General features: G+C 37.4%; 1 protein-coding gene across 3 annotated transcripts in view; it reads right to left on the minus strand.

Moving 5' to 3' along the window:
- Nucleotides 1–2,983: 2,983 nt before the first annotated feature.
- Nucleotides 2,984–22,774, minus strand: part of LOC126376363 (LIM/homeobox protein Lhx1) — a 79,855-nt gene continuing 60,064 nt past the window's right edge. For 2 of the 3 annotated variants that reach the window (XM_050023687.1, XM_050023685.1), the window contains exons 6-7: nucleotides 6,117–6,375; nucleotides 2,984–5,793 (exon numbers count right to left, since the gene is read on the minus strand). In XM_050023687.1, the coding sequence (XP_049879644.1) occupies nucleotides 5,639–5,793; nucleotides 6,117–6,375 (414 nt within the window). In that variant the 3' untranslated portion in view covers nucleotides 2,984–5,638. The remainder of the gene's footprint in view (nucleotides 5,794–6,116; nucleotides 6,376–22,774) is intronic. The other variant, XM_050023686.1, reaches the window with a different exon arrangement.

The following is a 22,774-nucleotide window of genomic DNA, read 5'->3' on the forward strand; positions in this document are numbered from 1 at the left end:
TTGCGATAATTAAGCTTTACCTACTAACGTTATTTTAATAACGACATCTGAGATCTAGTGGCTATAGACTACTCACGATCGGGTTCGATCCCCTTTTTATGGGACAAGATGTCAAACAAAAATCACTTCGAGAGCCTGTCTTTAATTTGACAGCTGTTCTGCTGGGCCGATTTGGATGAAAATTGGCACACAGAATGTGTACCGTCGAAGAGGCCGGATCACATTTCTGAGCAGCTACTTAAATGAAAAAAGGTTGCACCGACTTATAAGTAAGTAACTGAAATATTCAAAAATCCTACCTTACAGCTAATTATTCAGTTTCTCATGTCCAGGGTCAGCACTCGTTACTTGCTCCTATAGGAACAAGACAGTTAACAATTGAAGTCTCTCACTATGTAATATACGTACACATACACCACACCATTTATTTTTATCACTCGCGTTAGGGTTTTTAGCGTATTTTAATATAAAAGATATTTTTTTAGTGGGCAAATCGTCGTACCCACAGAAGACCGGCGAAGGTACTCGGCGACGTCAACAGGGTCGCTGCAATCGCCGCAGTAGCAAACCTATCGTGGTTTGTGATTGGCCGGAACGTATTGAGTGCGTTGACAATCACTCAGGTATTGGTCAAAATGACAAAAAATCTAAAAAAGCTTTTAAACGATGCGGTATAGAAGACCCACTAGAAGGAATAATGCGAAAATTTGAAATTCAAATTCAGAATGCGTTACGAACATAATTACAAATCGAAATTGAAATCCGTGCGTAGGTACTTAACACACCGCCACATGACCACATTTTTTAAATCATACGAGACAATTAAAACGCTACTTGACATCCTAGTCAAATGAGATACTTTTTACGAAACGTCAAAACGAAAGTTTTCTTTGGAATTTGTATGGGAACACTGTCCTTTGACGTCATCAATAAAAGCGGTCAAACGTCGTACTCATTGTGACTTAATTCATAAATGAAATTCGAAAATAAATCGAAATGTAAAATGAGATTGATTTTTGATTATGTTAGACTGTCTTCTATTTCTAGATTACCATTTTATAATTTATCTTTGAACCAGTCAAATACCCATTTACCGCGGTAAAATTTCTCGGTTTTTAATATTATTTTAGACTTGTGATTAAATTGAAAGTTCGCTTACCTAATCTGTAACTACAGACCTGTAGATATATATCCAACCTAAGCTCTGATATAATCTCGATCCAATCAGAATACCTACTAATACAACAGCAAACTGCGTCACTCTGCAGATTATAATAACAGTTAGCAAACCTTGTTCTACTGTGGATGTGCCGTGATCATATCGGAAGGGCAAACAGTGGCAATTACTATGTGGCCGTAAGCCTGTATTAATTCGAACGTGGGAACCGCCATATGTGTCTGCCGCGTATTCCAATTTTCCTTTATGGCTCCGTCCTATAACGTCTACGAGAATATTATTACTATAGTTAGGTACCTACCTATTTATATATGTATACGTAAGTACATTAATAAATTCACGCCATTATACTACCGTGGTGGACAGGGGTGTCCTCACAATGTTTTTCTTCACCACTGAGCACACGATAATCGTATAAATGATCCACATTTCCACATATCAATTCTAAAATTATTGATTTAAGCCCTGGTTTCGAACCTGGGACCTCGTAGTAAGAGTCAAGCATTATTCCAACTGGGCTACCACGGCTCCATACATACACACAATACAATTTACATTTGAATGTATTTTAATTATATTTTTGCTACCTATATCTGGGGGGTTAAAAAGGGCACATCGAAGCAATTGATCTAAAAAAGCAATATTGCAATTTGACACTTGTCCATATAAAAGTAAGTGCGCAATGGAAACAAATGACAAACAGTTAACAGTTTTTTTTTAATAAATTGCTTTGATGTGGCTGTTTTGAAAGAACATTAACAAACAAACCCCCTTTGTTAAATCCCTTCTTCTCTGTGAGGCCTTTTTTGGTAATCATATCAAGAATTTGATGAAGGACATTTGAGGATGGAGGGATGATTTAGTGGAGGACAGGAGTCCTGCTACGGCTTTGAAATAGACTACTCTGGGCGCCATGCTACTCGCGTCAGACAGAGTACTGCGGGGCGGAATGCAAGAGGGAAACCACTGCCCTATTTTTCCTTAAAAAGTAGCATGGAGAATTCTACAGCGACAAAAGCGTGGCTCTTGAATTAGTGATGAGAATCAAGATTTTTTAGCTTTGTGCATCAGCTATATGGCCAATGCTGAAACACTATAAGTACCTATATTTCGTAATACACACATAAACTTATGACTGTATACCCAATAGCCTATGTTTTTCGAAACGTCAAAACGAAAGTTTTTTTTGAAGTTTGTATGGAAATACTGTCCTGTGACGTCATCAATAAAAGCGGTCAAACGACGTACTCATTGTTACTTAATTCATAAATTAAATTCGAAAATAAGTCGAAAAGTAAAATGAGATTGTTTTTTGATCATCCTAGACTGGCTTCTATTTCTAGATTAGAATTTTATAATTTATCTTCGACCCAGTCAAATACCCTATTGGAGTAGTCAGAGGTACATTGAACTAAGGGTGGTATTAATAAACCAATCTCAGCTTCGAGACTGCCCTCAAGATCATGTCAATGTGACAGTTCTCATATAAAAATAGGGACTTGAGCATGATCTTGAGGGCAGTCTCAGCTGAGATTGGTTTATTAATACCACCCTAAGTATCCAGACCTGACCCTGTTTTCTGTGAAGCCGTACAACCGTCGTCAATATTACGCAAACTGTATTTAACCTCTTATGCGGTCAAAATTAAGGATAATAGGGATAAAAGAAACACACATACACACATAAACAGCCTATATACGTCCCACTGCTGGGCACAGGCCTCCCCTCAATCAACCGGAGGGGGTATGGAGCATACTCCACCAGGCTGCTTCGCTGCGGGTTGCGGGGATAAAAGAAACAGTCAAAAATATTTCCGAATAGATTTTATTCTTACAGACAATTCCATTATACTTTTATTAAGTACTAAATACAGATAGACGAAAGTATGTACTGCATATTATTAACACTTACACTATAGTACATACCAGTTAGGTCCTGTTTATTCGGTTCCATTATGTTTCGAAACACGCAATTTTAGTAAGACTTAACAGAATGAATGTTTGAAAAAATAGCAATGCCTAACAAAACCCTGTCGAAAATTTTCCAGCGACTTTTATTTTTATAGAGCACGCTAATAAGTGAGACCAAAATGTTTTGAAATAAAAAGTTTTAAAAAGTTACGAAGACCCGTCACGCCATGACTATAACTCGATAAAGTAACAGTTGTCAACAACTAAAAAAGTTGTTATCTATTTAATTTGATTTAAAAAACACTTATTCAGTCTAGTAGCAGACAAGTTTTTTCAAAAGTATGGTGAATGTGATAATCATCACAGTTTAACGACATTCGTGTCACGCGGTCATAACTTCTGATGCAATTATAATTAATTAGACGGCTTCTGCATATGTCTACTATGTTAGTTGTTAATTTCAGTAACGGTTTTCGAGATTCAAAACATAATAGGAACATTAATGTTACCTTTATCAAAATTAAAATTCGAAAATAAAGAAAATAATTGCCATTGGAAAATTAGTTTCAGAACGTCCTTGCCGTTAGAGCATAGCTAATTGATTATTTTGTTTTCAGAACCATTTATAAATTGGAATAAGAAACAATATATATTCATTTTCAATATTAAGTACCTGCCTTCAATTCATACAATATAGTATATACAAAACCTCTATTTTTAAAAGTATAATGAATTATTCACATTATATTTAAGTACTTATCTAGATATTCAATTAATATTAATATAGTACAGTTTCGGCCAGTTATAAGTTTTATGTACACATTGATATTTACAAAAGAATATTATGTTTTAATTAAAAAAAAAAAACAAACATCTGTGATGTTTAAGTATTCATTATTAATATTGTACACATACAGAAGTATATTATTATGATCAACAAATGCAGAAATACCATAACATCAGAAAGAAAGAATGTACCTTTTTTTGAAGCCACCTTAATTGATAAATAGATATGGCATTACCAGAATTGTTGACAACAGTACTAATTAAACCACAAAACAAATTAATAATAAATACACACAACAAAATGCTAACCAGCTGTATCTATCTTAAAATAGGAACCAAAAATATTTATCTTATCATGTTCGTAGTAACCCACAGTAAATAAATTACTTATTGTATTCACTTAATAAATTATTACTTAAAAGTATTATAAAACTCCATTTCTGTACATTTAGCCTAATTATTCACAGTAGCGCAGATTTTTGATAAGATATAACGTATTGGACCAAAAGAAAATACTTTTATTGGAACGAAAATAAGAAATAATCATATTCTACAATACATACTTCAGATCTAAATAATCATAAAACAGGGATGTTGGTTGGAGTAATGATAACATAGCGTAAGCTCACGACTATAACCCAATTGGGGTAGACTAGGGTACGTCCATCGCAAGATGAACTAAGTACCCACACGTCACCGAGTTTTCTGTTAGACCAACGTGATAGGTGGTAAGCCGTTCGCCGTCTGTTATGATCGAGCCAACTGTGTGGAATAATGATGTAGGGGGTTAAAATGGCCACATCGAAGCAATTCATCTAAGAAAGCAATATTACAATTTGAAATTTGCGCATATAAAAGTAAGTGCGCAATGAAAACGAATGTCAAATAGCTTGCAATATAGCTTTCTTAGATGAATTGCTTCGATGTGGCCATTTTAACCCCCCTGTCATTTAAAAAGTCATCGACAATACCAGGATTAGTGATAGGGTAAAATAATCTTTTCCTGCTAAATCAATAGACAATGAAAATAAAACGAATAGTGAGTCCTATTCTGTTTGCAAATTCTTCAAGTAAGAAAAAAATGTTTCTTCGGTGATAAGAAGACATAATTGTCGCCAAAGTTTTCGCTTCAATATTTTAATAGTCTGATTTGTAAATAATTTGTCTACAGAATATGACTTGTAGTGTAACTTAAGATATAAATATCGGCGATACGTTTTTGTTGCAATCAAACGCGATGTCAAAGAGATCATCAAGACCTTTGCGCATTAAATTATTGTGATCGTCCTCAGAATTACTTAGGTTCTCAAATTAGACTAATTAGAAAGAAATTAAGATTAAAATGATGACAAGCGTTGTCTAGGGGAGTTAAAAAATGCCACATCGAAGCAATCCATCTAAGACAGCAATATTGCAATTTGACATTGGCGCATATAAAAGTAAGTGAGCAATGCAAACAACTGTCAAATAGCAATATTGCTTTTTTAGATGAATTGCTTTGATGTGGCCTTTTTAACTTCCTAGTTTTTTGCTTTTCATGAGTATATGTGCATCTAGCAATAAATCAAAACAAGTATTTGAGACGCAATGATTGCAACAACGCACCGACATTGCACCGAATAAAATCACATCAACACTGCGTTCGCACTTCAAAAAGTTACCAAATGACGTCACAGTTATAGCTTTAATACACACTGTCACAGAAGTCCACTTTGTTGACCGTCGAGCCGCATCAGTCGTGGAAGTCACGCGGCTCCGGCTTCAGCTACCAGACCAGCCCCTCGGGGTGCAGGGGGGGAGGGGCGTCGCCGAACGTGAACTCGGGCGACGAGGGTCTGGGCAGCACCAGGTGGTCCGGAGGAGGGAATTGCTCGGGGAAGTCGCCGCCTGGCAACGCCTCCATCCCGCCTGCGAAACGACCTGCTCGCGTTACTAAGCGCCTGATACATCGAAGTCGATAGTTAAAAAAGTGTTGAAGTTATATGCTTTCGCGCACTTAACTCTTGAGGCATATTTAGCCGGCACATGTTTGCACTAGGTACCAAATTTTGTAATATATAAATGCTTACTTATATAATAATAGCAAATTAAAATTACTTATTGGAAAAAATGTGGATAAGTAGAAGATGTATTCTGTTTTTAACTGAACTTGAAACTTTTTGTAATCTTGACTGATATTCCATATTAATAATTCTTTCCTTTTTTTGAAATAAGATTAACAATGTAACTAAAACTAAACCAACCTGGCTGATTGAACGGCATGGCCGGTGGTGGATGGAAGAACGGGGCATCATGATGGAACGGGGGTCCGTATCCAAACTCGAACTTGCCATCTGCAGTCGCGAAGTATGGGAACCCCGGGGGGCCCTCCTCTAGGCCCCCCGGAGACAGGTTCATAGGGAACCCTCGCATCTTGCGTGAGGACCCGAAGAAAGGGCCCCTCCCCATAGACGTCAGTTGTTTTAGACGGCGCTCTTTTGACCTCTTGTTTTGGAACCACACCTGTTGGAGACAAGGTTTTTGTGAGATACGCTGTAAATACATATTCGTAGTCGTTACATGAGCCATGTCAGGGACCTTTGGCGGCTCAATAATAATCCTGACACCAAGGTTGATGAGGTTGGTAATTCACCTCACAACCCACACGATAGAAGAAGAAGAATACATATTTAACGTCTAAAGATAAGTAATTATACAGTTTTGTCACTCTTTGTGTAAGATCTCAAGTAGTGATATGATAATTAGACTTCTGTTATTAAGCCAATTTAGTACTGTGTGAACAGGCTACTTTATGTGATACTTTCTACGAAACGAAAATTTTTTTTGGAGTTCGTATGGAAATACTGTCCTGTGACGTCATCGATAAAAGCTATCAAACGTCGTACTCATTGTTACTTAGTTCATAAATACAATTCAGAAATAAGTCGAAAAGTAAAATGAGATTGATTTTTGATCATCTTAGACTGGCTTCTATTTCTAGATTAACATCTTATAATTTATCTTTGACCTAGTCAAATATCCTATCTATACATTAAGTATAAAATAATGTACTACCCGATACTAAAAAAAGGTTAAAAATTGCCTAATTCACAATAACGTAGTACATAAAAAGATCGATTTGTATGGCACTTATTTGTTATTGAACGTAACAAAATTATGATCCCACGCGCATTTTTCTACATCATAAAAATATGCGTAAATTGACCGCGGAGTGTGACCACAAGTTCAATAAAGTTTTGTGGAGTAATGTATGCAAAATGAGTGCTTTGTCGGGTGACCACAAGTTACATGTGTACAATGATGGCTGCGGTTTATTGAGAACATCATTGTGAATATCTGAATTATCGTTACGTGCATATTTTTATGTTGGCACCATTGAAGTGGCCTCGCTGCAGAAGAGGACGGGTTTAATAAAAAAGTGAATAAAAAAAATGTTGTCTATCATACGTATTCAGTTTCAACGTGACATGCGTCACGTCTAAGAAATCAGCATACTGATAACATTAAAAAGATTTTAAGTTTTTTTTTTAGTAACGCTCAACAGAGTCCAGCTCCAACAGCCATTTATTAAATTAAAATGGTGGCATAGCTTTGATTTATTTATTTATTTATATATTTATAGGGAAACCAACAGCTACATCAAATAGTATAAACATAAATATAAATCACAAAAGAGCCAATTATAGGTTTCCACCGATAGACTTCGGTATATGTTGGTCATACAGCAACAATAGATAGTAGTTTATTATTATCCCCAAATATTAGAGTTTAGTTAGGTACTTAGCCATATAGGTCTCAAACAAAGAAATGTTTCTTTTTGATCTGGGGGGGTTAAAAACGCCACATCGAAGCATACATACATACATACATAAACTCACGCCCGTAATCCCTAATGGGGTGGGCAGAGCCACAAGTAATCAAAGACAACTTGCAGCCACTGTTGATACGAAGTCCAAAGATGGATATGATGAACCTTATGGTGATAAGGGATCAGCCTATCGCCCATAACATTAGTCCATCATGTTAGAGGACACAATCCCTCTGTCGGTTTCGAAGCAATTAAAAAGTAAGTGCGCAAACAAATGTCAAATAGCAATATTGCTCTTTTAAATGAATTGGTTTGAAGTAGGTAGCCTTTTTAACCCGCCTGTTCTTTCAAAATAAATTAGTTTCATGTTTAGCTGCGAAAGGTTTCAAGTAGAACGATAATTCATGATTTTAAAAGACACCATCTATTACATGGAACTTAAATATAACCGGCAAAGAATGAATGTGCTATATACCTCTGCCTACCCCTTCGGGGATGCAGACGTGATGCTAAAACATGCTGTATTATGTATGTTATAAGCCCCATTGGGAGGACAGTCATCTGCTCTGCCCTCCACTGGGGCAATTCCTGTTCGACGCGTTCTTGCCGCGGAGGTGGACGCCGCTTACTTCAATAGGCCGGAGTGAGATGGTGGCTGAATTCGGATAGGGGCCCAGACCCTTGCCCATGGATACGGGTGAAGACCTCAGCAGTTGCAGAGGCGGAGATGGGAGCCATCGGTTCGGCACTGCAGGACAGAAGGGGTAATTCGCAGGGACTGTAACCTGGAACTTGACAGAGGGCAGCAGTAACTGTCAGTACTATTCAGAGGCGAAGGACAGGAGTCCTTTAAAATAGGCTACTCTGGGGCGGAAGGCAAGAGGGAAACCACTACCCTATTTTTCCCTAAAAAAGTAGCATGGAGAATGCTACACCGACAAGAGCGTGGCTCTTAAATAAATGATGATGACTTGGAACTTTGTAGATATTTAATCACGGCTTAGCTTTCACAAGGCTAATCCTAAATCAGCAGTTAGATCTTGTAGTCAAGGCTTACAGCGTTACCAATATTTAAGATTAAACATAAATTATTTATTAATTTCTCTCATAATCATAAACTGACAGTTTTGAAGAGTAATCATATTTTACGATAGTCTTAAGTTTCGAGGTTACAAAGTTGCCATCGTTATAATATGTTGCATGCGAAAATATGCGTAAGTGTACTTATAAGTCATTTAATATTCTAGAACGTAACATAAGCTCACGGCCCGTGCTCACGACTACATTTCAGTGGGGTAGTCAGAGGTATATCCATCGTAAGATGAACTAAGTACCCACACCTCGAGTTTTTTAGAGCCACAAACACACACACATTTTAGAATAAATGTTCTTATTCTATAATACTAGTAACCAGCTCGGTCCTCACTCATCTTTCACTTCTTCTTCTTCTTCTGTCGTGTGGGTTGTGAGGTGAATTACCAACCTCATCAACCCTGGTGTCAGGGTTACTATTGAGCCGCCAAAGGCCCCTCACATGACTCATATAACGAGTACGTACTTACATCAGTAAGCACGGATCGTCTTACTTTCGGACAATTAGGTGATCAGCCTGTAATGTCCTAACCAAACTAGGGACCACAAAGTAATTTTTGTGAAATGTCCCCACCGGGAATCGAACCCAGGACCTCCGGATCGTGAGCCCAACGCTCAACCACTGGACCACGGAGGCCGATCTTTCACTACAAACGTTTAAAACATTACAAAGAGAAAAATTAGATCGAAAAAAAACCCTGACTCGGACGGGACTTGAACCCGCAGCTCTTGTCAAGCTAGGACGAGCGTGTATTACACCATCGGGTCCTCCTGTCCATGCGAAATTCTTTCTTTTCTTTATTTGCCTTCTTTAATTTTTTTTTCGATTTAAATTTTCTCTTTGTGAGTTTCCCTAAGCACGGGTAAGTACTATAAAAAAAAAAACAAAAATCGTTTAAAACATCATTGCCCATAACATTACTATGGAATTCCATTTGTTTCGAACCTTCCCTTCCCTTGCAAAATAACCGAAATATTTCAATATTAGAATTGGTAAGACAAAAGACTGTCAAACGTCAATTTCAAAAAGTACAAATTTCTACGGCATTAAGCGTTATCCAGACATAACGACTATCACATCAAACATGCATATCGCTATATTAAAATGATATTCTGTGGCGATCGCGAGTTCACGCCGCGTTAGCGCGTCGCGTGCGGCCCGCGTCGAATCGGTAACCTGCGTAGCGGCCGTGTCGTGTGAACAGACCATTATGACCGGATCTCAGCTGACACCGTTTCTCGCAACCTTACCTGCACTTCAAGGCCGTGTGTGTAAATATTATTAGTCTGGATCTTGGCAGCTTTATCCTAATACTAGGTAATATGAACCTTGATAGCACGATAAATGGTTGTAAGTAAATGGTGGCTGAGTTCGGATAGGGACCGAAACCTACGGGGTATAACGTAAAACCCTTGCCCAGGGATACGGGTGAAGACCTCGTCAGTTGCAGAGGCAGAGATGGGAGCCAAAGGTTCGGCACTGCAGGACAAAAGGGGCAAGTCGCAGGGACTGTAACCTGGAACCTGACAGAGGGCAGCAGTAACTGTCAGTACTATTCAGAGGCGGAGGACAGGAGTCCTCTGAAATAGACTACTCTGGGGCGGAAGGCAAGAGGGAAACCACTGCATTATTTTTCCCTAAAAAAGTAGCATGGAGAATAGGCTACTTGACAACCTAGTCAAATGAGATACTTTTTACAAAACGTCAAAACGAAAGTTTTCCTTGGAGTTTGTATGGGAATACTGTCCTGTGACGTCATCAACAAAAGCGGTCAAACGTCGTACTCATTGTTACTTAATTCATAAATTAAATTCGAAAAAAGAATTATCAAAATCGGTTCATATACGACGAAGATATGCCCGAACAAACATAAAAAAAAAAATATACGGTCGAATTGAGAACCTCCTCCTTTTTTGAAGTCGGTAAAAATACGTCGAAAAGTAAAATGAGATTGATTTTTGATCATCTTAGACTGGCTTCTATTTCTAGATTAGCATTTTATAATTTATCTTTGAACCAGTCAAATACCCAATGTTACACCGATAAGAGCGTGGCTCTTAAATTAATTAAGTACTGACGTCTCGTCTGAGTAGAATTTTGATGAATCAATTCAAGAATTAATTATACATACATGAAATCACGCCAATTTCCTGTTAGGGTAGGCCGAACCACGGAATTCCACTTACTACGATCAAAACACACCTCTTTCGCTTCCTACACTCTCATCAAAGACTTCATACATGCTCGCCGGTTTAGACTTCAATCTTAAAGAAAATCATTCTAATTTTGAAATAAAATTAAACAAAATAGAGTTGAAAAATTCTACTGACTAAAATAGAGTCAAATTTGTTTTAAAATTAGAATAATATTTTTTAGCTTACATAGACACTTCTAAGTACGTAGGTATGCCAAAAACCTATTAAGAAACAAAAATACCATCATAATTAAGGCATCAATTCGATACCTTTTTTGTGTTCTAGGAAGTACAGACGAAGCGAAACTTGGACATACAAAAATACAACACAAAAACATCAGTGGATTTGATACAGACATCAAAATGTGACGGTTCGGTACCCAAGGACAGTCTCATCAGTGAGTGAGCGTACTTTCAGCAGATTTACCAAATCACTTCACTAATGAAAAACCTAGCGAATGTAGGTATCCATTACAGGCGATTAAGTGATAATCATTTTTATCAATAAAGTGAACGGCCTCCGTGGTCCAGTGGTTTGAGCGTTCGGCTCATGATCTGGAGGTCCCGAGTTCAAATACCGGTGGGGACATATCACGAAAATCACTTTGTGATCCCTAGTTTGATTCGGACATTACAGGCTGGATCACCTGATTGTCCGAAAGTAATGGTCCGTGCTTCGGAAGGCATGTTAAGCTGTTGGTCCCGGTTACTACTTACTGATGTAAGTAAGTAGTCGTTACATGAGCCATGTCAGTGGCCTTTGGCGGTTCAATAGTAACCCTGACACCAGGGTTGATGGGGTTGGTAATTTACCTCACAACCCACATGATAAAAGAAGAATGGGAATTTATCTTTATTTAAGTACATGATTCTCTTACATGTGCAAAAGCGTCACGTGGTTCACGTTTGACCTCAATCACATTTGATGGTAAATGATAACGCAGCTTAAAGCTTACGCCGAGTTTCGCCTGAGCGGAATAGGAACGTCAGGATATTTTTTCTTTTTGGCATTCATGATTTTTTTCTTCGCATTCATTCTTACGAGTAAATCCCATAGAGCTGTGTACGGTCATGAGCAATATAATGTACCCACTTTAGGACTCTGTCGCATTAACATATTTGTCATTTAGTGAGACTTACAGTTCAAATTGTCAAAAAAGTTAATGTGACATAGTACCAAAGTGTATACATATTAATGCTCGTGACCGTACACTAGGTATTGGTAAACCTATGGTAAACCCACGCCAGACGTTGCTATGGTAACTTACAGCAACAGGCTCCTTGACAATCTAGTCAAATTGAATACTTTTTACGAAACGTAGACCACGCTTACACAGAAACCTCTTACTCGCTAGCCTCTTGTTAAAAAATGCCAACTACCAATCTTTTAGCTAATCACACAGTCTATTTTACACGCAATTAAAACACGATTTGTCTGTGTCGATAATTAAGGTTGTTTTCAACTGATTCGCCACTCATGTGAGACGTTACTTAAGCGGTTTTGCATTTTAATAGTCCAAACACTTGAGTTGTTACGTCTAATACTGTTTTTAAATTCGATGCCTACTATGATTACGAGTACATAGGTACAGAATATTTCCCGTTACAGTAAGGAGAGATGGCGAAATTCAACTTACGATCCTGAATTCCTAACACACTGGTTTGCTTCATTTTTGCTGCTTTATACATGCTCCCTGGTTCTTTAAATGACTAAATATATTAAGAATATGTATTTTTAACATTAAAGTCAAAGATGCCGAGCATGCATTACCTAAGTCTTTAATGAGAATGGAGGACGCGAAAGTGATGTGTCAGGTTTGTAGTAAGTGGAACTTCGTGGTCCCTGCCTACTCCAGCGGGAAACAGACATGATGTTATGTAATGTAAATGAGTTTCTCTTAAATGAGAATCTCCTAGTCTTTCCTCATCCCACTCATCTGACCATTTCTATCATTAATGTAGCTCAAAGCTCCCATTCAACCATCAACGCCTTGCGCTCCACCAACAACGCAACACTATCGATCATCACCATTAATCACGGCACAACGCGTTGTGTCCAGCAGGTTGTGGTGTTGTAAATGTGATCCGTGTGCAAATGTGGTGCGTGGGCGCAGACGGCGGCTTCAAAGTCGCGCTGCGGGCGACCGGCCGCTGCTAACGTTGACTTGTCTTTATGTTTTCCCGTGTCAAAAATGTTATATTAATGTTAGTAAATTAATATCAATATTTTACATGTAGTTACTGGAAAGAAAAGAAAACCGTATCGACCGTTTCATGTTAGGAAGGTTATGTTAGGTTGACAATTAGGTACTTTAGGTAAAAATCATAATAGGTATTGGGTGGTTGTCTTTGAACATATTTTTGATTTCGAATTCCATTTAATGTTGGAAGAGACAGTCACACCCCGTCTTAAAGAGAAAGATACATACATACATATACTCACGCCTATTTCCCACCGGGGTAAGCAGAGACTATAGAATTCCATTTGCTTCAATCCTGATACACTTCTCTGCTTCCTCCATATTCATCAATTGCTTCATACACGCACGCCGGTTCAGAGTAGATCGTATTAAACCTTTTCTAAGGACATCTCCAATTTGGTCAATAAATCAATGTTTGGTCAGTCAATTTGGTTAAAGAGAAAGATAAATATAGATAAATATAAAGATGTTTTTTTAAATGAAGAACAACAGATGATGCTATGATATTATGTGGTTAATCCTATTAATCTAATATTATTAACACCAAAACTGTCAGCAGATTTATATTCCAATATAAACTTGCCTTATTCCTAAACTATTTTAACAGGTACCTACATAAAATACCAAAGAAAAATAGTCAAGGTTCTCTTTAACACGAAACGAATGTCCAGTTTGCGTTTGGCTAGTATAGATCATTGATTTAACGCACGTACTAAAAATCACAAGTTATAAAATTATTATTAATATATTTTATGCATCGAACATTGTAATAAAGTTGGGCCCACATCAATGTGACATTCACTGAACTGGGTCCTGTTATAAGCGTAAGAGCAAAGTATAATGCACAGTATCAATCGAATGATATCATATACAGGGTGTTAGTGACATCGTAACGCGGATGAATCACAGTCATTCTGATTTCTGATGTGATTTTCTTTAACAAAACTTCGATACAGAAACAATTACAATCTAGGTGTTTACCTAGATTAAAAACAAACAACAAACTTGTTTGTAGTTTCAGTTTTTACCTGAAATTAAAAAAAAACATCGGAATGTAATTTTTGTTTTTTTTTTCTCTCCTCACCTCACTCACCTGTGCCTAGGGAAACTAAAAAAGATTCTTGACGATAAGTTGACATCACAAAATTAATTAAAACTAACAAACTAACTAAGTAACTATAGACGTATCGGTCTAATTAATATTATTACTCTACATGTTTAATGACGATACATAGATCGAAGAATTTCGCATCGACAGGAGGGGGGCCCGGTGAAATGGTTAACACGCTCGTCCCGGCTTTATAAGAGCTGTGGGTTCAAGTCCCGTTCGAGTCAGATTTTTTTTAATTAAATTTTCTAATCAGTATATAATTTTTCAACAAGACGCTTACGTAGGTTTCACTTTAAGGCGACGTTATGAAAACTACGATCGGATTACACGTCTTTCAGGGAAGCAAAGATGAAAAAATAACTACAAAAATATTAACTTGCATTTGTACGAATTGCTTCCGTTCCGTGCGAGCAAGTAATAATTGTAACATTACAACATGGTAACCTTCGTCCAAACTAATATTTTCGACACAGCTTAAATGCTTTAAATTGTCATATTCCGTTATTTAATGGTATAAACAAATCATTCCTTTTATTATTTAATAGGCAGGTACCTTAGCTAATGTGTGTTGTATATATGATAGGAAAAAATCCAGAATTCATGCCATTAAGGTACTTAAGTACCTGAAGTTATGAGTATGACACAAGTTACGGTAAATAACATAAGCTATACATAATTATACGAGCTTATTTCAGATAATTCGAAATACATTTTTCTGGATTGTACCCTTTCTAACATGATAGACGATTGTTATGGGCCGTTGATCCCTTGTCATATTCATATTCATTTATTGCATGTCACAAACCTATATTTAGGTGGAACATAGTAAGAAGAATAATCTTCTTTCACCCTAAGGTTGCCTGGAAGAAATTGCTGTTTAGCAATAAGGCCGCCTATTGTGCTTATGTTTTATTCGTATGTTTATGTCCTTTATATATGTTGTTGTGCAATAAAGTATTATTGATTGATTGATTGATAAGAAGGTACCTACATGTAACGCCCTGTAAGGGCGCGACAATTTTTAAGATGCGACATGAGTTCTCTTATTATAAAATATTATAAAATTAAGTAATTAGGTACAAAATTATATAGTTACGAAATTATATAACACAGCTGCATTTATTATAAATAATACTACACGTGTAAAACTTAATAACAAAATTAGAAAAACGACCATAAGTGACCATAAGGGTCGTCGGTTCCGTTTTAGAAATTCGTGTCAACAGTGGCTGCAGGTTGTCTTATGATTACAGTGGCTCTGCCCACCCCATCAGGGTATGCGGGCGTGAGTTTTGTGTCAACACTGACAACTGTTAAGACTATCCCTATCCGCTATGCATTCAATAGAATCAACATCATGATTTTAATCTTAAAGAAGCAACGCTGCAGACAAATGACGTTTGACCTTTGAGCACTCGTTGCACTTTCGCCACACACTGCACACTCCATACAAAAATTACATTCTTACCGTGCTGTCAAATTTGTATGTGCGAGCGAGACAAAGAGTGCGCGGTCCTCGACACTCGTTTGCGGTTTACTGCCGTTTCGCGAAAAAGACTCAGAGGGGTGAGGTAAGCGCCCGATATGAATTGGTGCGGGGTAGAGAGTTACCGTTCTATACGTAATATTGTTCTTTGTGCTTTCGTATAACAGTGTTGCCTACTTGCTAATCTATGCTAACCCGCGGAACTGTAACCTCTAGCTGCACTAGCTCTCGGAGACGCGTGTATTCGTGTATCTTCAGTAGGACGTAAATACGCTATTACTTTTTATCTCGTGGGCCCCCGGAGTGTAGGGCGACGCCGCTACCTCGACTCGCGGGCCCGTCGCGGCGGGGCGCCCGTGAACAAGCCGCGCGGTGTTAAACACAATATTTCATAAACCCCAGGTCCATTCTCTTTACAACGCCTTACACACTCGTAAAATCTTGATATTAACAACCTACTAACTTTGAGACGTACGCTGTTAATGCTGCTATGTTACCGCGGTGAAAGGTGACAAATTTTTATTTGATAAGTTAGTAGTCTTTATATTTTTAGGAAGATTGGAACTCCCAACTTAATGGAGGTGTGGTTTATAAAATGAGATGAATAGTAATGTCTCAAAATTATTATTAATAATTATATAGTTTTAGAATCCTGCACTTTATATTTCAGTTTAGATATCGAAAAAGTTTCAAGAAAATATAATGCATAGTAGATGGTATCATAAAATCTTGACTTAACTAATTATTCTAGCCTCCAGGCTTTACATTTTTACTACACACTATAATATTATTAATCAATAAATAATCAATTTTACGCCGTCGTTTTTAGTTAGTACCTGTTTTTTCAGCTGGCTAATGTAAGTTTTGAAATAAGCACAATTTACGGTGCGGCGTATAGGTAGGTTTTTTGGAGTTGATGCGTCCTTTAGTAAGTAACGTGATGTAGCCAATATGTAGCAGATAATATTCAGTAGAAATGTATTTTATCACATCATGATACAAATAGGAATGGCCCAGCCGGCTCGTATAAAGAGATGATTAATAAGAGATCTTCATGGACATTGTTCTCTGCGCCCTCAATATAAATAGCGCGCTCTACCTGCGCGCGCGGCGCCCCCCTGCGCTAATGAGTCAACATTACCCGAAATCACACGAATAAACTTGACTATTGTATACACTCTGAAATAATTCGCTGATTAACCGCGACCTTCTATTGCGGGACTCTAAACGTTCGTGTTTGCAACGCGTGCGTTTGTCTCATGCAGTCATGCGATCTCAACGGCATTAATTTACGACTATTAACTCGGGTAACTAATCCAGGTTTACGGGCTGCGCTATAAAACCTGCAGAGCTTCGGTTGCAGGATGACTCAGGAGAAGTTTACTAATAATTTGGACCTAGAGCGTTGAGAGCGGCTCTGCGGGGCGACGACTCCCCGCCGCGGCGCAACAATACCTACCTAACTATAGTACCTACGACCGAACAGTTGTTCTGACCGCGTTTTTTGTTTCCAATTTTCGTTCCGCCATAAACTTTATTGTGTCATGCGCCATATGGGTTATCCACGGCGAGCCGCGAATTTCTGCGCACCCTCGCGCACGCCTGCCGTGTATTGATGACCACCAACATACTTTACATGAGACATTATCATGCTAATTTTTATTGCTGTTATTTTCTTGTTAAACTTATTACGCAAATACATACAATGGCAATTTAATAAGGGAATTTTGGTTTGGTTTCACGTCACGTTCGGTTGTAAACGTCGGAAGCGTGCGATACGAAAACATGGCGTGATTAACTGCAGCTGACCAATATAAATTATTTTGAAAGGCTCTTTAAACATTTTACAAGTGGTTTAATTAATGTTGCATTTGAGTAGCGAGGTTTCAAATCGTACATTATTTTTACTAGGCAGCTCAAAAATAATAATATTGCTAATATTATTAGCAATAAGTATGTATTAAAACTAAATCGGATTTTATAAAACAAAAAACTCTATCATTCAAATTCAAAAAAGGAATTAAAAAGAAATTGCGCGACATAAAATTAAATCCATCAAAACAAAAGAAAGCCGTTGAAACGAAAAAGGAACATAAACAAAGATGGCGGCGCTGAAGACGGGCCACACCGCGAGCGCATGCACCATCTACCGCCAATTGCCGTGGCTGGCCGAAGCGGTAAAACTAAATTGTTTCCTCACAGTACCGCAACACACTCGACGTTTTGTAAATCCCGGATTAAAACGAATCATGTGTTGTATAGAGTAACAAGCTGGTGAACTTTGCGGTTTAGTAGCTTAAGACGATTATCGTTACTTCACACATCCATTGGTTTATTATTATGATAATTTTAAACTTATAGGTAAAAGATATTATCAATTTGTTACTAGACAACAAAAGTCTTTTCAAATTGTCAAACAAGAAAGGCTATATAGGTACCTACTTAGTTTCCGATGTACGTATAAATTATATTGTTATCATAGATACGGAATAAGTTCTTCAGATAAAAATAAGAACCAAAAATGTAAAGAGCATAAACCCTGCCACACGACGCAGTTTGTTCCACAATATTACCGAAAACAAACAACCTTTTCATCAATTTCTCAGTAAAAAGCCTTGTAAAGAAAAACCGAGAAAACCCGTGACGAAAACACACAACGGACTGCGCGGTGCGTTCCAAAAAGCAAAGAATTTATCAGTTAAAGAATTAACCCACTTTTTAACGTTTCATGGTCAATAAAAGCGCTAAATTTTCGTTTTCGAATTCCATTATTATGAAATCGTGATTGAGGCCGCACGTTGCTTGCTGTTTTGAATGCCGCTACACAAAGCTTGGAACAATGATAAAACAGTGTTATCTTGTTTCATGTTTAGATTATCTGAATTCCCGAGAAATCGATTACGTTTACTTTAAACTTGGCAAACACAATGGGATTGTAAGTTCTGGTTGCTTATCGTAGTAGGTACAATATTCCATCATAATAACGTAGAAGTCGATTTAAGGATCATAATCGTATGATATTTTTTTCATATTTGTCATATACTAGACATGAATACATTCAGCAGCAATTTCAGTAGATACAAAAAGAAGATAAACATGTTTTATATCAGCGCTAAATCATACCCTTCTCTAGGTTTTACTTTCCCCCACATCTGTACGAAACCACCCACTATGAAAATAAAATGTAATAACTGTCATCACATTTCTCAGAGAAGATTTATCTAATTATAAAAACGTAAAAAGTGTGCGTCTGAATGTTCTCCGTGCTAAATTTACCGTGCTAGACCTCGCCGTCCAATTTGTGACTTCTGTTGTCTTATTTTAGTTAATTAGACGTTCTCGGCACGACGAATGTGTTATTACAGCTATTTTTGTGCTGTTTTAGTTTCTATAAAAGATGTCATTATGATACGTCCGTATTCTTTACTCGGTTGAGTTGTAATTGTTTAGAGACTTACGTAATGTAAATAAATAAAGTTCAATGCTGTCTGGTATCGAACGAATAGGTAGGATATATGATGATGATCTCTCCGACCGATTTCGGCCATGGCGAAAAACACCCCCAGGACCGCCTATGTGTAGAAATCAGACAAAGCCTAGCCTGCATCAAGCCAGACCTCTCTACCTCATCCCATCGCCACAGATCAGGTAGGATATATACCTATTTTCGGATCGCAGCAGTGGTCATTATGCTAAAAAGAAACTGTTATTGTATGACTAGATATGAAAGTGAGGATTTCGATTCAATTTTCATATCTTTCGTAACTGTTACAAAATTCTTATCGGCGTTATCACCTTTTATAACACAATAAAAGCTCCATAAAACATGACCCATTTCTCCTACTAACAAGTTTTCCATTTTTAATTTCGATAACTTCACATTATGTGTGCGCAGCCGACCGTTCGACCAATCAACGTTCAGGATTCATAAATCGAACTGTTATCAGTCCGCGCGCTGATAGCGCACGGTGAGACCATTGGTCACGCTTTTCAAAATGGCGTCTTTTTATGTTGGTACGTTTTAGTGTTTTGAGTTTTACTTTTTAACGATCTGCGATAAGTTATCGGATGTGAACCGCCATTGTCTCGGCGTTGGTGCCAGCTACCAACAATAGCACATAATTTTTACTGAAACAACTTTTATAGTCACTAGGTATTATGTACTTGACGTTAACGGCGAAGAAAATCTAACATGTAACAGTTTTTATGGGTTTTCCTGAACGATGATTTATCAGTAACACTTTATATAAAGATATTACACCGTGTAGGATAGAACAATGCGTATGTAAATGTGATAATCTTCTCTTTTATAAAGTAGCCATTTATAAATGTGATTTGGAGCTAACTATGGTTTTTATTTCCATTTGGATGATAAGTAGTAAGTAGGCAAGCATCATCGGAAAATACGATAAATATTAAAGTGTAAACGAAACTGATAAAGTTGTTTTACTCTTGATGATGATGATGAACCACCTCTGCCTAGCAAGTACCTAAACACTATATCGTTCGACCAAAAAACTATTTATTTTTATTTCATCAGTCATCAAGACAAGACCAACATCAAAGCAAATGAAATGCCATAGTCTCTGATACCCCGGTGGGATATAGACTTGAGTTTTAGGCACCGATTGAGTGAGTGGAGGCCTGTGCCCAGCAGTAGGACGTATTCATGTAGGCTGCTTGTGCTTATGTTATGTAATAGGTATAATTCTACCGCTTACTCCTTTTGGAAATTACAAGTAAAATTAGGTACTTAGCACCGAGAAACTGACAATTAATTAGACATAGTTTATTTATACCAATTTGTTAAGAGTCTTCCGTACCATGAAGACAGCCAGTTTCGGCAGTTGCTGGTAAGTGAATGTACCCGGAACAGTAGGAAGGCTGGGAGGTCGCGCGACGCGGAATCGCCGCGGCCTCGCGTGCGCAAGCGACCGTGACCACAGCTGCCATTTTCCAAATCATTTTTTTTTCACGGTGACAGTTCTGCTCGTCTTGCAGGCAAAGGTTGCCTCTAAGCCGGAATCTTAGTCTTTCACTAAACATTTTTTCTTTTTTAGTTTGAAAGGATATTTTAAATTCACTTCTTAAGTAGGTACCTATGTATAAGTTGTGACTTTTGTCTCTCCTCATGTTGTCATATTGTGTTTCAGTGTTATCCTGTGTACAATAAATTATTAAATAAATAAGTACCTAAGTTGAATAAAAACTACAAACCAATTGCAAAGTAATCTTCAGTTAGTATAAATAGGTGCAGGTGCAATATATAGAAACGAACAGTGATCATTCACATTGCCTTCTTCGCGTCAACCTTATGCGAATACGGATAGCTTTTAAGTAAACGAATAAGTCAACCTGTCGGTCCAAAGAAACGCAACAGACATTTTTTGTCGACAAACTTTTTCTTCGTTTACTTTTTCGCGATAAACTTGGCACATCCGCGTCTCCCAGCGTTTTTTCCGGCGGCTAAAAACCGCGCAAATCAAATATCGACAATTAATCGTTCGATAACGTCGCCTCACTAGAAGCGTGAAGCGTAAACGGTGTTACGTGCCCATCTCGCTGGGAAATGCACCAAAACCAACAAAAAAGGGCAACGAACCAACAAGTAAATTAAACATCGAAATATAGTGACGCGAATTGAGAAACGGATGCTTAGTTGGGTCGAACATGTATACAGAATGACTGAAAGTAGGCTTACGAAAAAAATGTTATACGGGTGTACAGTCATGAGCAATATAATGTACCCAGTTTAGGACTTTGTCGCACTAAAATATTTGACATTAAGTGAGACTTACAGTTCAATTTGTCAAAAAAGTTAATGTGACATGGTACCAAAGTGTATACATATTAATGCTCGTGACCGTACATGGAAACGAAATAGGCTTGTTTAAGTGTTTCGGACGATGGGAGTAGATAGAGTCAATGTCTCAATGCGTCTGCTCTAGGCTTCCATGGTTGAGCGGCAAGAGCGTATGTTTCTCGCACTGTAGTTCTCACTCGTTCGATTCCCGGTGGGCACATATTTCAAAAATCACTTTGTGACGCCTAGTTTGGTTAGGAAATTGCAGGCTGATCACCTGATACAAAAGTAAGATGATCTCTGTTTCACGTTGAGCAGTCCGTCTCAGCTACTATCCACTTATTAAGTATGTACTTAGTCGTTACATGAGCCTCTGACATCATGGTGATCTTCTTCTATCCTGTGGGCTGTGAGGTGAATTACCAACGTCATCAACCCTATGATGATGAGGCGATTTAGACTCTAGGCATATGTTCCGTAACGTGCTAAAACAAGAATAAATACTATCTCTTATTAGATTAACTCCGAGGTCATTGTTAAGATGATTACTAAGTTTCAGTAATCGTAAATCACTTTAAGAAATTATCCTTCATCACAGAAACTTCTTTAAATTTGGTTGATGTCCCAGACAATTTGAGTTCTAACAATTAAATTATGCAGATTGCGTAAGGATTACAACCTTAGTTTAATTGTGAAAGATTGCATTTAGTGCAGTATAATTACGACGATTTTAGTTACCAAATCGGTTTTGATCGGATGCACTGATTATACGATTAGCGTTTTGACGTTTATTCTCATGATTGCGAAACTTTTTTTTTGGCCTAATAATAATTAACTGTATATTTTTACTGACTTTTAAATTGGAGACATTTTTACGTCCGAAATTTATAATGGGAGCATTTAATGACTAGAAAAATATTCCAAGCACTTTACTAAAATATAGGTTTGAGATTATGAAAATACATACTTACAGTTTTGTATACTGAGTGTAAATTTTTTCGTTTGTCTAACGCATATAAGTATACTACAATGGACTGCAAAACTAAGTATAATTTTTAAAATTATAATAACTTTTTAAGTACTTAGATAATATTTTGAATTAAAAAGGAACCGAAAAGAAGTTTAATTTTGTACATAAGCTACAAAGACAGCTGATAAAGTTTTCTATAAAACTTTTTATTTTAAATCTCTAACTTCTATAGTTA

This window comes from Pectinophora gossypiella, chromosome 20 (assembly GCF_024362695.1).
Source record: "Pectinophora gossypiella chromosome 20, ilPecGoss1.1, whole genome shotgun sequence".
Lineage (NCBI taxonomy): Eukaryota > Metazoa > Arthropoda > Insecta > Lepidoptera > Gelechiidae > Pectinophora > Pectinophora gossypiella.